The sequence below is a fragment of the Metopolophium dirhodum genome, chromosome 2 (assembly GCF_019925205.1).
Source record: "Metopolophium dirhodum isolate CAU chromosome 2, ASM1992520v1, whole genome shotgun sequence".
Lineage (NCBI taxonomy): Eukaryota > Metazoa > Arthropoda > Insecta > Hemiptera > Aphididae > Metopolophium > Metopolophium dirhodum.
In genome coordinates, this window is record NC_083561.1 from 9720889 (window position 1) to 9739155 (window position 18267).

At 28.3% G+C, this 18267-nt stretch overlaps 1 protein-coding gene across 3 annotated transcripts in view; it reads left to right on the forward strand.

The window, feature by feature from the left end:
* LOC132937953 (dual 3',5'-cyclic-AMP and -GMP phosphodiesterase 11-like) overlaps positions 1-10472 on the forward strand; it is an 89551-nt gene extending 79079 nt beyond the window's left edge. For all 3 annotated transcript variants that reach the window (XM_061004590.1, XM_061004591.1, XM_061004592.1), the window contains 17 exons: positions 1772-1879; positions 1954-2091; positions 2214-2324; positions 2924-3018; positions 3159-3222; positions 4067-4201; positions 6671-6771; positions 6872-6971; positions 7036-7122; positions 7192-7359; positions 7428-7537; positions 7667-7754; positions 7819-7919; positions 8169-8310; positions 8910-8984; positions 9068-9151; positions 9344-10472. In XM_061004590.1, the coding sequence (XP_060860573.1) occupies positions 1772-1879; positions 1954-2091; positions 2214-2324; positions 2924-3018; positions 3159-3222; positions 4067-4201; positions 6671-6771; positions 6872-6971; positions 7036-7122; positions 7192-7359; positions 7428-7537; positions 7667-7754; positions 7819-7919; positions 8169-8310; positions 8910-8984; positions 9068-9151; positions 9344-9457 (1821 nt within the window). In that variant the 3' untranslated portion in view covers positions 9458-10472. The remainder of the gene's footprint in view (positions 1-1771; positions 1880-1953; positions 2092-2213; positions 2325-2923; positions 3019-3158; positions 3223-4066; positions 4202-6670; positions 6772-6871; positions 6972-7035; positions 7123-7191; positions 7360-7427; positions 7538-7666; positions 7755-7818; positions 7920-8168; positions 8311-8909; positions 8985-9067; positions 9152-9343) is intronic.
* Positions 10473-18267: the final 7795 nt, after the last annotated feature.

Consider the following 18267-nt stretch of genomic DNA (forward strand, 5'->3'; position numbering starts at 1 on the left):
GATAGTACTTTCCGTAAAAATTATCTTGGGCCGTTGTTTGATAAAACTCTGGATTCAATAAGAAGTCTTATTGGAGATTCAAATATATAGTTTATTGTAGATGAAACCACTGATTTAAAGGGACGGTATATTGCAAACCTATTAGTCTTAAAAACGATATGCCTACACAACCATATCTTATTTAATGCAAAGACCTCGACAAGAAAATCATTCTACAGTATCACGATTCATAAATAACAGTCTACAAACATTACGGCTATTAGGTGGTCGTGATGAAAAAGTACTTTTGATGCTGTCAAATTATGCATCCTTTATGGTGAAAACTGGAGATGTTTTGAAGGTGTTGTATCCTAACATTATACACACAACTTGTTTAGCCAATATGCTAAATATAATAGCTGAGAAAGTCAGAGAAATTCATCAAAATGTTAATACATTAATTATATAACATAAAAAAATCATTTTTAAAGGCACCTTCTAGAGTTGATAATAAATAAAAACATAGATCATATTATAAGGTAACCTACCTTATTGTAGTAGCAGACAATGACCATATAGGTATAGGTTCGCAAACGGGTGTGCCGAGTTTTTGAGGGTTAATAAACGTCCCACAAACGTTTTGACTTATTGTTTTTCGCTCAATTAACAGCTGTTAGAACAAAATTATACATTTTATTTTGACCCTAAATTTAAATTTAAGCTTAATACCAATCTAAAATATAATTTACTACATTACTATATTATTATGTAAGACGTAAGAATATGATTGCTTTAGGTTTACACTTTACAGTAGTTCAGTTTGAGGTATCAATAATATTGGAATGTTATTTCATAATTCACACAGTGTCCATCATTAAATGTTTCGACGAAGATTTCATGCTTCTTAATATCTTTTAGTCGTTCCGATGACTTAATGATACACAATGTTTTTAATTTTTATCCATCCAACCTGTTATTTTTTTACAAATAGATACATCGTGCAAACGGATGTTACACAAATTATTGTCAAAAAAAAAACTGAATACCAAGTTATTACCCCGTTAGTGTTAATAGTAGTTATGTAATTTTTATCAGTGATCAGTTTTTAACCTCTCGTACATTTTTAACTAGAAGAACCGGTTTTACAAACAAATGCCCCTATTCTATATTTAAACTAAAATAGCTCAATAGCTGTTTTTTCTTAAAACTAAAGCAATACAAATCTTCTTGTCATTCTGAACATAAAAATAACTGCCTTATTTAAATATTTAGATATTCGGGAAACTGAAATCTACGAACACAATAGTTATACGATTTCCAAGACAACAATCATCACATTTATTATAATATAAGTCGTAAACATACCTAACCAGTATAATACGTCTACTTATTATTGCAAGATTAATGCTAATTTAATAATAATAAAAAAAATGGTATAGATTAGAAGATGAATCAAATTTAATCGTATTTCATGTAGCCTTTAAATCTTATATTTTTTGTTAGTTGTCAGTTTCTTTACAAAGTATGTTTTGATAATCATATATATATGTACTGCAATAGCCTAGTGGCTAGCACTGTTTTAGATCTTTCTGTATGCTGATTACTTATAAATTGTCAAAAAAAAAAAAAATAATAATAATACTTTTCCATTGATAAACTCTATGCGGTGATACCCCGATCGATGTTGGGTCAAGGTGTAGTGTCTTCTTGAGATTGCGGTGTTTTCAAGGCTTCTATATCACAATAATAATACATTTTTAATTTTTTAAATAAAGCCTATTGTTGTTTTCAGGATACACGTTTTAACCACGATATCGATGCCCGTACTGGTTATAAAACGCACAGTTTACTGTGCATGCCGATCAAAGACTTCAATGGTGAAGTAATGGGTGTAGCACAAGTGAGCTTTGAAAGACATTCATCGTTTAACCATTATATTGCGTGGTACTAATCGTGTTCTTTGATACTTTTCAGGTAATTAATAAAAAAAATGCACCGTGCTTCACTCAAAACGACGAGAAAGTTTTCTCAGACTACTTGCAATTCTGTGGCATCGGTCTCAGAAACGCACAGCTTTATGAAAAAAGCCAGCTAGAAGTGAAAAGGAATCAGGTGTGTAATTTAATCAGGTCAAATTATCATAATATATAGGTCACCTTGATTTGATAATATGTTTGATATACATTATTATACTCATAATGAGCTTATGAATTATTATTATGTTTGTTAATCAGGTACTACTGGATCTTGCGCGTATGATATTCGAAGAACAGAGCACAATAGAACACATGGTTTTTAGAATCCTCACACATACTCAATCGCTTATACAATGTCAAAGGGTCCAGGTACTTGTAAATGTTAATACCATGTTAATACTTAATACCATTGATTATAAATGTTAATACCAGATGATAATATTATACATGGTAAATCAGAGTCGTGTCATCTTTCAGGGGGTATAAAGAAGGACATTTCCCCGACGTGCCATACTTTTTCTTACAACTTAATCGATAATTTTAAAGATTATTTTTATAGTTCGTGAATTTTGTTGATTTTTTTGACACTGAAAATACATATGTTTTTAAAATACATAAATCATAGCCTATTTTGGTTATTTTTTCATGAAATTGTGTACTAAGTGAAATATTTTTTTAATATACTAGATTTTCTTAAAATTCTAATTTCATCAATCGTTCAGGTAGTTTTTGTTCAAAATAAGTGGTTACGATATAGTTTTTAACCAACATATAAGATAACTTAAAATAAATCAGAAAGTGTATATTATATTTTCACGTTTAAATTTGCATACAAAATTTATACAATTAATACACAAGATGGTTATTGGCGCGGCTCCGATAGTCTGATATAAAATGATCAACCAATGAAAATCATTTGGTTTTTAATATAGGAATATAATCTTAATAAGTAATATTGTATTCAACAGGTATTACTGTTGCATGAGGCGTCCAAAGCTAGCTTTTCGCGAGTGTTCGACTTGGAAGCGAACGACTTACAGGGAAAGGACAACGAGAGGACTAGGTAAAGTCTCCTTCTATTTCTCCTTCTTTGCGGAGAAGGAGAAAATAAAAAATTCTCAACACTAGTAAGAGATTAAACGATTTATTCCTAGCCTCCTTTTTATGACCTAGGTAACTATTAACAGTGCCGTCATTTTTTAGCCCTTTCGAAAGCAGATTTCCCGTCAACATCGGTATAACCGGTTACGTGGCCACTACCGGAGAGGTAAGCGTAACAAACATACACATACTCATACTGAAATTGTGTGAATAATAAGCCTAGGGCTAGGAATTTAATGCACTTAAAACGTTAATTAATGCATTTATAATAATAAACCTCCTATAAAATAATATTATATTTTAAGTTTCTTCGTGTTTTTATCTCCAAATAAAATATAAACATTAAATACGATTTTTATTTTATTTGTTCATCTAAAGAATAAAAATAAACTGGTTATGTCACGATAAATTACCCTGTTAAGATGTTACACGTTTAAAATATGTATTTATTTGTTTACTCCCTATTAAGACCGTATATCCCGTATTATGCTGATAAACAAAATAAATTTGAATAATATTATTTTTTTTAGAGTGTTTTTCTATTATTATCGACTGTTATACCGGACTACAGTGATGATTAGTTTCTTTTTCGATTTATTTTTAAATCGAAACGTCCTCCTCTGATTGTCTAACAACAAAAAGAATAAAAAAAAATAAATAATCGACATTACTTCAATGTTTACATATAATGCGACACAATCGTATTATCGTAAAGCTGCTTTCTTCAAACTCGTGAACGACGTTAACGTAATAACGTCTGTATAATATCCCCTATCCCATATCGGACTTTGTGCAATCGTGAAACCGTATACTATATTATAATATTAATATATTAGTGTTATCCTGCCGAAGATGCAAAAAAATCGTCACTAATATTATTATGATACAAATAAAACGTAAATAATCTAATACTATAAAGTCCAATATAAAACCGAGCCACGGCCACGGTCGTACAATATTATAATCTATAACCAAACTGTCCACTCATCGCGAACCTCAATCGTTTTCAGACTGTAAACATTGTCAACGCTTACGACGACAGCCGTTTCGATCAGTCGGTGGACGAAGACGCTGGTTTCAAACACTCCACCGTGCTGTGCATGCCGATCAAGAATTCGTCCGGTCAAATCATCGGAGTGATACAAGTAAATAAACAATGTTATTTTAGTCCAGGCAAATTAGACTCAATTTCGACAAATAGCGGAAAAAAAAGCAGGAAAGCTGAATTTTGTCTATACACTTTTATTGAAGGGTACTTAGTAACATACTAAAAGTCCCCTAAGTTTTGATGACCGCTACCTCCACTAGAGCGCGCTTTGTGCAAGAAAAATCAGTTTTTTTTTCAAATAACTCGGTTATTTTTAAGATTATAAAAAAAATACCTATATACTATATTATAGAAGAGGTAATTACCTATAAAAAATGTACTTACAATATATTTTGTGGGAGCAATATTTACCTTGATAATCGCACATGAAATATCATAGAATTGGTTACTTCTGACTTAAATGACGTCCGGAATTGTGACTAACACAGTTTTTTTCTTTGTATTAGGTATATTAATTTTATTTAATCTATTCAATTTATATTAATTTTGAATTTATTACTTTATAACTATTATCTTATTATTTTAAATGCACTTATATCAATTTTGACTGATTTGTGTTTCTATTGATTATAAATAGTATATATTTTGTATATCCTATTATCATGACTATCAGCGAAATACCTATTATTCTTTAAATTAATTAATATTCCTAATTGGAGTGGTTTCATACTAGAATATCACAAAACTTACCTTATGAAAAATCTCAAGCATTATTTTTACCATTTGTTAACCAATTACCTTGTAATTACAATACTATATACTCTGTTTTGGACTTGGCATCAAAAAATATTTCAGAGTTTAACCAAATATCGTGTTTTGTTACATTCGATCAACCACTTTGTATTAAAGCGCGTGATATAGTGGCAATTTGTGAACAAAATACAAACATTTACTGTTCGCTTATGTCTTTTCTTGGATGCGTTGGTTTTTTACTGGCTGGAAGTGGACTAAAAGATTTACTCAGCACAACTTATGCTCCTATTTCTGTTGATAAAATGTTAACAGATCATGCATATTCGAGAAGTTTTAGGGGACATGTATTAGTTCAATTAGTACTGGGTGAACTTATTTTCAAAGAACTCAATTTAAATATGGAAGATTGCCATAATATTGAAAATAATTGAAATAATTTTCAATATTATCCCCCAAAATATGGGAAAACTGTTGAAGACATGACAATTTTATACGCTTGCTTTAATGAGTACCTATAAAACCTTGAAAAAAGAAGTCCAACCTCAAAACTATGGGTTCAATATTTTAATATGGTAACTCTAGTGAAACATTTTGTAATAGTTTAACAAATAGGGGATTGGAATCTTTATTTACAGTGTGTTTAAATGATGATTCCATATTTTCATGCTAGGGGACATTTTCCTTATGCTAAAGCTTCACATATGTATTTACAAGAGGTGTAGAAGTTAGAATTAAAAATGGAAACTGAAGAATTTTCAAACTTCACTAGTGAAGGATATTTTACCATTAAACAAACTGATAAGTTTTGGTCTGATATGACTATAGAACAGACACTTATGCGATTGATGAAAAGCTCAGGTGTGCACGGACATCACGGACTCACGGACTTAGCATAAGTGACAATTTACTTATGATATGGACACAAAATATGAGTGCAGTCAATGAAGTATGTCAGAGTCTTGGGTATTTCTGTAGTTTAAGTACAGTTTTATACCAGTGTCCAGTATTAATCAATATTAATTTTTATTATTATATACCTCCCTCTATATGTAATAGTTATTTTATTTTTAGATAATAACTACAAATTATGAACATTATCATTCAAATCAATGTCATGATAATTATAAAACAATAAATTGTTCATTTATAAAAATATAATATAAGAAAAAACTGTGTTAGTCACAATTCCGGATGTCATTTAAGTCAGAAGTAACTAATTCTATGATATTCCATGTGCAATTATCAAGGTAAATATTGCTCCCACAAAATATATTGTAAGTACATTTTTTTACCTCTTCTATAATATAGTATATAGGTATTTTTTTTATAATCTTAAAAATAACCGAATTATTTGAAAAAAAAAATGATTTTTCTTACACAAAGCACGCTCTAGAGGAGGTAACGGTCATCAAATCTTAGGGGACTTTTAGTATGTTACTAAGCACCCTTCAATAAAAATGTATACCAAAATTCAGCTTTCCTGCAATTTTTTTAATTTGCCTGGACTATTTATGTTAAATTAAATTATACAATTATTTGTGATTGTATAATATAGGCACTAACTTTTTTTTTTTGCCCGACCAGGTTATTAAAATTGTATTTTAGTACAAAGTTACTATAGGTATAATAGTATAAGTAGTTATTATTAAGCTTTAATCGAAACTCGATATACATTTTTCAAAAAACTTAATTCTAGGTTCATTTTTTCATTTATGTTATTAAAAAGTATCTAAATTTGTACTTTTGTATGTCTTATGTGTTGATAGTGGCTTATAAACAATTTATACTAAGCACCAAATTGTTTGTGTTGCAGTTAGTCAACAAGTTTGATGATCTCTTATTTACCAAAAACGATGAGAACTTTGTGGAAGCGTTTGCCATATTCTGTGGCATGGGAATACATAACACACACATGTAAGTAAGTAAAAGTGCACTAGTCCAAATGCACTTGGCATAATGTTATTATGCCCATGATTAGGATTTTACGTTTGTTACTCGGTAGTTTAATTTGTAGGTTCGAGAAAGCCATTATTGCCAATGCAAAACAAAATGTTACGTTGGATGTGCTTAGTTACCATGCTTCAGCTTCACTGGAAGACGCACAAAAATTGAGGGTAAATCAATCTATTTTATCCAATAAAAATTTATTCTGAGAGTTTTAATATTGTTTTTTTTTAGGCTTTGCAAGTGCCATCGGCTGTTACATACAATTTGTATGATTTTTCTTTTGATGATATTTATATGAGTGATGATGACACATTACTAGTTAGTATACATACCATTATTATTTCCTCTGTAGATAATATAAACATTCAAAATTATTTTAATTTTCAGGCAAGCATACGTATGTTTATGGATATGGATTTAGTTGAACCTTTTCATATTGACTATCAGGTCTTGTGTCGATGGTTGTTAAGTGTCAAAAAGAACTACCGATCAGTAACATACCACAATTGGAGGCATGCATTCAATGTTGCTCAGATGATGTTTTCTATTATTACTGTATGTAATATACACTATTAAAACTTAAATAAAGTATTTTATATTATTTTATTAAATATTTGTTCTAGGCAACGCGTTGGTGGCAAGTTTTTGGTAACTTGGAATGTCTTGCCCTCATTATTGCTTGTCTCTGCCATGATTTGGACCACCGTGGGACAAACAACTCCTTTCAAATAAAGTAAGATCCCCATATCGTCTATAAAATATTCTTTTCTCTATAGTATATAATATTATGATTATCGTTAATTATATTGTATGATTTTATTTTTATTTTTATTTTTATTTTTATTTTTATTATTTACTTTAGAGTTTCCTCGCCACTTGCACAGCTTTACTCAACTTCCACCATGGAACATCATCATTTTGACCAGTGTTTAATGATATTAAATAGTCAAGTATGTGATTGAGTTATATATTTTTTCATTGTTTTTTTGTTAACATGAAAATTAATTTTTTTAGGGTAATCAAATTTTAGGTAATCTATCACCAAATGCGTATTCTCGCGTTATAAAAGTATTAGAAGATGCTATATTAGCCACTGATTTAGCTGTATACTTCAGGTTAGATGTTATTAAATTATTTTAATAAAATTGTTAGTTTGAACATGGTAAATTTATATTTAACAAACGCATAATTATTATTTATTATACTAATATTTTAACTTAAAACATGATATTTGATGTAGTTTTTGAAACAATATAATTTACATCAAGTGCGTATCTCAATATTGTATAATTTAAATAGTGTATTGTACTATACACTTATAATTGTCAGATAATAATATGCGATATTTAATTGACTATTTATAGAAAACGAGGGAAGTTCCTAGAACTAGTCCGTACGGGTATGTACGACTGGACCAGAGAAGAAGATAGAGAACTGTTTAGAGCCATGTTAATGACTGTGTGTGACTTGGCTGCCATAACCAAACCATGGGAGATTGAAAAACGAGTATGTTCTACACTACTACACTAGTATTTATAACCAATGGTTATACACTTACCTATTGATGACACTTACCTTATGACATACCCATTGATTATCCTACTACGTATTAGCAGTGGCACCGAAGTACAAAATTAAATGTATGGCAAGGATCTCCGACAACCACCCACGCCACCCTAAAAAACCCACTTAACAGTCTCACAAGCAATTTGCCTTCCACTTTTGTTTTATTTTTAATCAGATTTCTCTTCTTTTTTCAACTAATACGTATGTAATAATATTAAAATAATAATTAATTACCTGCAACGGCTGCAACGATAGTACAAAATACAAAAATATAAACAAAATGCAACCTTTTATATTATATTATATTATAATATTATGTATACAATATTAATATTGTTATTACTCTCGATGGGCAATATTACTTAATAATTTGTGATTTTATTCCTATTAATTTTCATAATTTTATTCTCCTATGAACCCGCCCCCAGCTAAATGTTTACATGTATGGCAGCTACCATACATAACATAAACATGGACTTCGGCGCCACTGCGTATTAGTGATGCATTATAAAATATTGTAAATTATTTGTTATGTTTAGGTGGCTGAATTGGTGACTAATGAATTTTTTGAACAAGGTGACATAGAAAGAAGAAAATTTAATATCACGCCTATTGTGAGTAAAATTGATTCGTACATTTTACTTAAAATGTAATTTGTTACACACACAATATTTAAAATGTAATTTTGTTGTTTTAGGACATAATGAATCGAGAAAAAGAAGATCAGCTACCAATGATGCAAGTTGGATTCATTGACTCAATTTGTTTACCCATATATCAGGTGAGTTTAACTATTGGTTTTTCTTATGTATTTCAATTTTCAATATCTAAATTTAAAAAATCCATAAAATGTTGATGAATTTAATAAAAAAGAGTAAGTAAGTGTCTTGATGATATTAGATAAATAAATTATAGATATTTGTTTATTTATGATACATTTTTAATTAAGTATAACCTTATTCTTCATTGACAGGCAATTGCTGATCTGTCAGAGAAACTTGAACCATTGATTGAAGGGGTACGGCAGAACAAAACACATTGGCTAGAAGAATCCCAACAAACGTATCACCCACAAAGTCACAATTAGATGTGTAATACAATAATATATTATACATTGGTGTTTGTATGTGTTAGTATGTGTCTATGTTTGATTATGTGTGAGTGTGTGTGTGCCCCGTATTTCCAAACTAGACAATGTCCACACTATTGATAAAACCAATCTACCTAACTTCCTTCTCATTAGAATATAAGACTTAAAAAGAACATAAATATTATTTTACCTTATATGTTTTTAGTTATAAACAAAATAGTATTTTCTGTGCTATAGACTTGTATAAATTAAGGTTATATTATTGTTAAGAGTGACATCAATGTTTTTCTTGTATTTTGTACCACCTACCTTTTAATAAATAAATAAGTAGATATTAGAATATACACTAAATATGTATTATTATACAATATATTTTAAGTATATACCAATGCAATGTATTCTTAAAAGACCTTGAGTTGATAAAAAAAAATATGCTTTATTAATTTTTATTTATTGAACACGTGTACACCTATTGCAACTTTATGTGACAAGTTTGTGTATCTGTTACTTAAGTTGTGAATTATTATTATTATTATATATTTTTTTTTATTATTAAATTATTATATATTTTTTTTTTATTATTAAATTATTATTTTATTAAAGAAATAAACATATTACCTGAACAACAAAACCTATGTACACAAATGGTATTTTAAATCTGCACAGTAATTGTATTTTTTTAAAGGGAATTGTCTAATAATTCTTTCAGTTGAATTCATAGTTTCATACTATCTAATTATTATTTTTTATCTTGTAAAATTCTGCCATGTAAAATTGTATCAACTTAGTATATGCTATATTGTATTATGTATGTAATTGTCTTCTGTATGGTTAATTTGATCTAATATTGATGTTTCATTTTGTCAATTTAGATGCTAGAAATAATAAGATAAATTCAACACTTAAAAAATATTACAGTGGTGGCGCGAGACTGCAAGAGTAGGTACTGAGAAAGTATTGGATATTTATGTATTTTGTATTTATATACAATATACTATAATTATATTATTTATTATTGTCACTTATTATTAGTGATTACTCTATCCCATATTCTATACTATATAGTTAGTAGTTACTGTTCAGTGTTCACTGACCTTTACTATTACAAACAGTACAAATTGCATTGATGATATTTTAAATGCTTATTAGTTACTTACTCAATTTAGTGAGGAAAAATTGATTTTATAGTTTATAGATATATTTTAGCATACATATAATTTACATAATTCTTTTTATTACCTATATTTTTCAGTATAATTTCCAAATGTTAGTAATTTTGAAGAATGTTGTAAAAACTCAAAATTGTGACCATGTATTTTCTATATTTTTGAATATTGCCCTAAGAACAACTTGGATATGAGGAACCTTGTACTCAATTATCAAGCTTGCATATTTAGAGTTTTTGAGAATTTATTAAAAAAATCAATTATTTTTTTTCATTTTGAAATTGAATATTTACATTCTATATAATAGAAAATACATTATTAATAATATGTTTAAAATAACTGCGGCTTAACAAATAAAATAAACAGGGCGCCAACTGTCAAGTAACGCTACTTCAACTAAAACCTAATTTAAAATCGTATTTTACTATTTAATGAACGTCTGTAATATTATTGTTTTCATTTTTTGTACTTAGTCTGTGGTTCATTTGCATATATGTAGTAGCTACGCTATATTGTGTTACTGTAATACCGTATATAGGTATAATTAAATTCTATAATTTTTGCGTGATATTTTGAATAACGCCCGTCTTATAAAATTGCACACGATTTATAAGTTATAACACAAACATGTTCATATCCTTCTAAAAGGGACTTCAAGTAAATTAAGTCAATAATCGGTATACTATGTACTTCCGTATTATGATGAAGGTATAAATTAGGTAGGTACTCTTAGTAATATAAATTATAATTTATAAATACATAGGTACCTATAATAATTATTATGAAGTACCTATACTAAATAATGAAAGGCCGCCAGTTGACACATTGTCTCCGCTCGTAAGTTTTTTTCATATACATAGGTACCTATAACAATTTTCCATTTAATTTAAATTTAAGTATTTAACACATCCATTAGGTACAGTGATCTACTCAAATCTATTATACAGCAGAGCTAGTTATCTGGGTTTAAATTCTAAGCGGTGCAATTGAATTTATTGATTTTACAATGTTTGTGTTTTTTTGATAGTGCCTACCTATACACAAAGAGTTGTAGAAAAAAGGTTTGATTTTCAACTTTTAGAGTGATTTCTGATACTAAATTGAATCTAATTAGTACTTTTGAGAGGTCAAAATATAAAATTATTTTGTAGCTTAATAAAATGAAATAAAATTAAAAAATGTTAATATTCATATCTAAGATTTAACAATTTAATACAAGGATCTTTATAAGTTGTTTTCGTATTTAAAATAAAAGTTGAGTGTAATTTTACAATTATTTTTCCTGATCGTCTAAACTGTAAAGTATAGTCTATTGCATTTTCATCAACAAATAGGTACCGAAAGGCATCCTGTAATAATCAGTGACATACATTTATTTTATAATATAAAGGTATCAATTTTTAAGCAGGCTAATTTTTTGACATTGATATGCCTTATAATGGGGGTAAAAAAAATGCAACGTTTTTTGGTGCCCCATGGTGAAAGAAACTTGAAATTTGAACCAAAGCTACCGTATAATATACCTAATCTCATGCAAAATGTAAATTTGGAATTGAAATCAATCCCCTTTATCCCTTTCAATAAGTACATATCTAAGACCTGCCAAAACATATTAATGATCTTATGTACCTATTTCCCCAAAGGGAGACATTTTTTAGATCGAAGTTTTCTGGCCACTTTTTCTTCATCATATAGTAATTACATGTATTTTATGTATGTATGACGCATATTATGTGGTTGAAACTTGAAAGGTTATATATTTAATATGAATTAAACAAATTGGAAAGTTGAAAGTTGGAAATAATTTTTGTTGCATAAATGTTTAATATATTATATAACTGTCCAATAATATATCTATAATACATCTATAAAAAATGAATATACATTGTCTCTATACAATATATTATATTATATTATTGTACTCATTATGGTTTTAATAATATATTTTTACTTTCATTCATCGGTCATCGCACGTTCATTATTATTGTATGGCAGTTTAATAAAACGAGGAAAAAATAAAGGTACCAAAGTTCACCCTGTCTCCACCCCTGCAAAATCGCTCCTTGAGGTAGACAACTATTAGCAGTTATATAGTGGTGACAATTTTATTAAGAAGTCCTTTAAAAGAACACTATATCTATATTATACCCATGCATTTGTTGTCTCTGTTTTAGACACGTCACACGTATGATATAGAACATTTTCATTTAATAGTTTCAATAGTCTGCTGTTAGTTTTAATATTAGAGTGAATTGACTTATAATCCAACTTTTAAGTAAGAACATTATCTGTGCTTGCGTCGGTGGTTTTCAATACTTGAATTTTCAAGCAAGATATGAAAGAGGTTGAAAATTAAAATATTGAAAAATTGCCGAAGCTTAAGCACAGATAATGTTCTTACTTTAAAGTCTTACTTAAAATTTTTAAAACTATGGTATATATTTTCTTATTAAATATACTGGGGTCAATTATTAAATTCTATAACAATTTTTACAGTCTAAAATTAACCTATTGAATTTATACGTTATACAATCAACCGATTTTTAATTTCTTGGTACAGTTTTTTTTTTTTATTTAAAATGAATATTTAATAATTGTTAATAAATTAATAATTATTCCTGATACAAAAACTATAAAAATCTATTACATTTTTGATTTACCTATAGTTGAGGTATAGTCACAATTACCAAATTTTACACTAGAGCTGTTTTAAATTCTCCAATTTTTATAAAAAAAAAACGACACCGTTCAGTAGAGGCGTACGCTTAGTTGCCTATCTACAATGCCGCGCAACCGTAATTCATATAATTTTATCTTTGAAATGCATTGAAAATAAATTACATTCATACAAATTAATAATTATGAAACATCTACGTAGATATTATATTAATTATAATAAATTCGTATATTCGCTTATATAACCAATACAAAGTTTAAAATCAATTTTCAGTTTTTAATTTTTTTTTTTTTTTAACAAAAATCACTTTTAAGGGGACTGGAAGCGCTCTGTTTCTAAGGAGTCCACGATAGGCAATTAGTTTATAAGTTGAAGTCGCGTAGTGCTGTTGTGTGAGCAATAAATAAACATTTGTGTGAGTGTCCAACGTGCCACCACTACTACCCGCCTATTCAACAACGGTGGGAAATTCATTACAATTTCCGGGAGACAACTAGCGGTTCGCACGCGCATGCGCAAGACAATGCATTTGATAAAATAACATATTTTGTTCCAACGAGAAACTAATTTTAATCAATCTAGACCTAAAAGCCTGACAAAAATACGTCAACCCAAAATTATCGGATTTAAATTCTGTAAAAACATTTGAGTTGATCGACCTTTTTTCTAGGTCATTGTGGTAATCGATTTTTGATATTTCTTTAAAAATTGTTCTTAAATCTTAGTTTAGTTTTTAAATTTTTAGATTTACTTTAGTGTCTTTTTTAAGAAAGTCAAACAGTTATTCTAAAATCGACTTCCACATTAACCTAGAAAAAAGGTCGATCAACTCAAATGTTTTTACAGAATTTAAATCCGATAATTTTGAGTGGGCGTATTTTGTCAGGCTTTTAGGTCTAGATTGATTATAAGTAGGTAATTTTATGCTTCAAATAAAGTCTTAATATTATAAATAATAAACAATAACTCTCAGTCAAATGGTCAACATAATGAATATCAAATAATCGAATATATAGATACTATTTTGGTGCAAATTACATATCTTTATTTTGGCACAAATTACAAACTCCCGGTTAAGTATACCTACAATATTATTTTAATATTACATTAAATTCATTATATAAATGTATATTACTATTATTTCATTTGAGGTTTTGTTTTTATTTATATCGATTCCAATATAATATTTTTTTTTACCTAATATTTTACAAATGTTTCGTATAACAGTGATGTAATTAAGCTCTTAATTAAAAAAAAAACTATAAGTAGGGATAACAATAAATTGCTAAAAAGTAATTATTTTAAATGATGCAATTAAAATTTTACCTATCTTAAAAAAAAGGATTATTGTTTTGTCATCAGAGCTACGCGTTTGAACTAAAAGAACCATATCTGTCCATGATATATTTATACGCCATGGAACCGTTTATAATCACACCGTAACGTTACGGTTTGTTAACCATGGCGATTGGAGAGGTTTCTGATCGGACAAAGACCTATAGAAAATTAGAAACATTGGCCTTTAAAAAATAAGGGTCACGGTCTTTTTAAGAACCAGTTTCAACGAATTCGTCAGATTTTTACAAAATAGCCAAATTTAAATAATATCGAGTTTTCCGTCTTGCACTCAAAAACTATATTATCTATATACGATAGGTACAAGGTACTACATAGACAACTACAGTTTATACACTACGATATTTAAATAACATTGTTTACAATATAGTAATTACAAGATAATAATATATTATGCTGTGGTGATGTAACTAGAGGTTTTTTGGTTAGGGGCGGGTTCAATCAAAAAATATATTTATATTATATTTTTAGATTCTGAGTGGAACGATGAATGTATTGGCTTTACAATGATGTGTGTTTTTTTTTTAATTTTTTTTTTTTTGTGTCTGTGTACACGATAAGTAGTCGAAATAATGCTCCGATTTTCAACTTCAGTATCTTGTTCGATGGAAAAGTGAATATTGTTGGTGCATTGAGGACGTCAAATTTTAAAATTCCCAATATTTTTCAAAAGCGCCGGGAAAAACAACATAAAAATTAAGGAAAAACGGGAATTTTTACGCAAAATCGGTTTTCCACAAAATCGATTTTGGTTTTTAGTGTAACTCTAAAACAAATGAACGTATATAAATACATGCAATTTTCACTGGTCGTTTATATTTGCATTTTCTATACACGATAACATTTTCAAAAAATTTTGATTTGTTTTGAACTGTTTAGGAACATTTTCTGTTTCCAATTTTATTAATCTTTTTTTCTATGAATGACAATAAAATTGTATTTGTTGGGTAAAAAAGCTAGAAAATTTAATACAAGCTTTTACTATATTGTTACAATGACATTTGAAAAATATTAAAAATCCTTAGTCACAGTTTTTATTTATAAGCATTTATAAAGTTCAAATATTGACAAAATACGGAAATATCACAAAAATTAGCAAATTATTTTGAGTTGAGAATTCAGAAAAATTTTCTTTTTAAATCTAAGATTTTAAAAGGTAATACAAGATTACTTATAAATCTGTCTACTTTTATTAAAAAAAAAATATCTATAAGGAAACCAAATTAAATTATTATGATCGTTTGAAATTTTTATTTTTACAATATTGGATATTCAGTCGATTTCTCATGTAGCGGTTTTGTTATTTTATTGTTATTCAAAAACAAATAATTGTAGATACATGAAAATTTTTTTGAAAGTTTATATTTTAATTTTCTATACACCTAAACATTTTGAAAATATTTTGACTCTTTTGAGCTGTTTACGAACATTGTCAGTTTTCAATTTTTTTTTCTATTAATATCAATAAAATTGTATTTGTTTGGTAAAAAGCATGAAAATTTAATGGAAGGCTCCTGATATATTGTTACAATAGCAGTTGAAAAATATTAAAAATACATAGACACAATATATTTTTATAAGCATTTAAAGTTCAAACAAGGTTCCACGTAAATATGTTATATAAATTACTTTATTCATAATAATATCATCAATTAACTTAGTAATATCGTAGGCTGACTGGCCGTTTTCGCGTAGAATCGTTTTTCTTATACAATGATATTAACACCATCCATTACAGCGACCCACTTGTAACCTACTGTACAGCAGAATGACATACACTTTCCCACCGTTTTTTTTATTAACGCGTGCATTTAAATTTCATAATAATTACATATGAGTTATTATATTTGTTATAGAGTTATATTAGTTCTTAGTAGCATACTAACGGGGAGAAATCCCCCCTCAACATTTTTAGGGAAAATTATGTTCTTATGAGATGTATTTTTTGGTCAATAATAATGGAAAACAAAATATAATTACCCATCCAAAAACAAAATTCAGATCTCAGTACGCTATACTGACCAGTGACCTACATAGGTTGGTAAAATAAAACAATTTATAATTACAATTTTATTTATTTATTTTACTTATTTACACCAAATGATATTTTACAATACCTACAGTATTACAGAATAACAATTATTTATAAGAAATTATAAGAAAATATGATTAACAACAGGTTAAAATAGGTACATTCAGGAGGGAGGTTATAGTAGGTTAAGGAATACGTGTTTATATGTGATGGGGCGAGGATTCGTCGCCAAAAACCCGAGTGGTCACCCACCCGGGAGCCAGCGACGACGGACGGTGCTTGGATACGCGCACACATTGGCGACTGTGGCCAACCATCACGTCACACCAAGCCCCAATATATTATTAAATATTAATGTTGTATAATATTCTAGATTCATAAGTTATACTATAATAATATCCTCTATTTTATAATATTACCGAAGCAAAACGAGTGTATAGGTGAACATGTGAGGACTGTTATCTTCTTGAAGAATAACTATTAAAATAAAATAAATAAATAAATAAATACTTAACGAGTAACCTCGTAGGCCCTCATATACATTTTTATAAACACTTTGTTATGTTAATATATTATATTGGTGTCCAATATTTTTTACTGACAACCAACCAGCAGTGATTTAAACTGTTCAAAAATTGGTGACTAGACGTAACTAACGAACAACTTACAGGCAACAGTACAGTCGGCCGTCTGCAGAACACACTACGCGTCATGCCTGGAGATCGAGAATCCAGTCCGGAGGTATTATTCTGAGCTTGTATTTAAGGATTTGTTGTTTTTTTTAATGTTACGCTTATTGATGGTAATAATAATTTAAAGTCTATTATTTAGTTATTTATTTATACCACACCTAATATAGCATAATGTACCTACGTTTCCCGCACAGCATGAACGTATCCCACGACCAGATAAGATTTTAATGAGCAATGAGCTCATATTTTGGGAACTTTATTTTGGCGCTTACTCACATAAAGTATAAGTAATTGTCTATAATATGACAATAATAACTAGGTAATTAAATTCATAATGAAATGTAAATGGATAGTATCTAAATTCTACATAATAAATAATATAATGTAATATGTTATAAGAGTTGACACATAGGCGGTCAACCCAGTTTCACTTGGCTTGTTAGTGATGAAATATTTTTGAAAATAGATGAAATAATGTTTGTATTGTTCTATCATAATTATAATTTTTTATGAAAACATGTTTTAAACAACACTATAATAAATTAACATAATATTATCTGAGTCAATTATAGTGTTAAAGAAAAATATTCTAACTTAAATTAGGTGAAAAAAAATGATACAATTTGAATTAGATGATATTTCTATGGTAAGTATATTACATAAAAAGTATTACCTTTTTGGAAAAATAGAAAAAAATAAAGCATCATGATTACTATTAAAAGATAAAATAGAGGTTGATTGCTTGGTTCAGCATATCATAATATATAATATGTAGGTATTTATCAATTGACATCATGTTCTTAGAAATTTATAAATTTATAAATTACCAATAAGAAAGTAGACCTAAAATCGATCATAACTTATATAGTTAAACACGAGTTGTT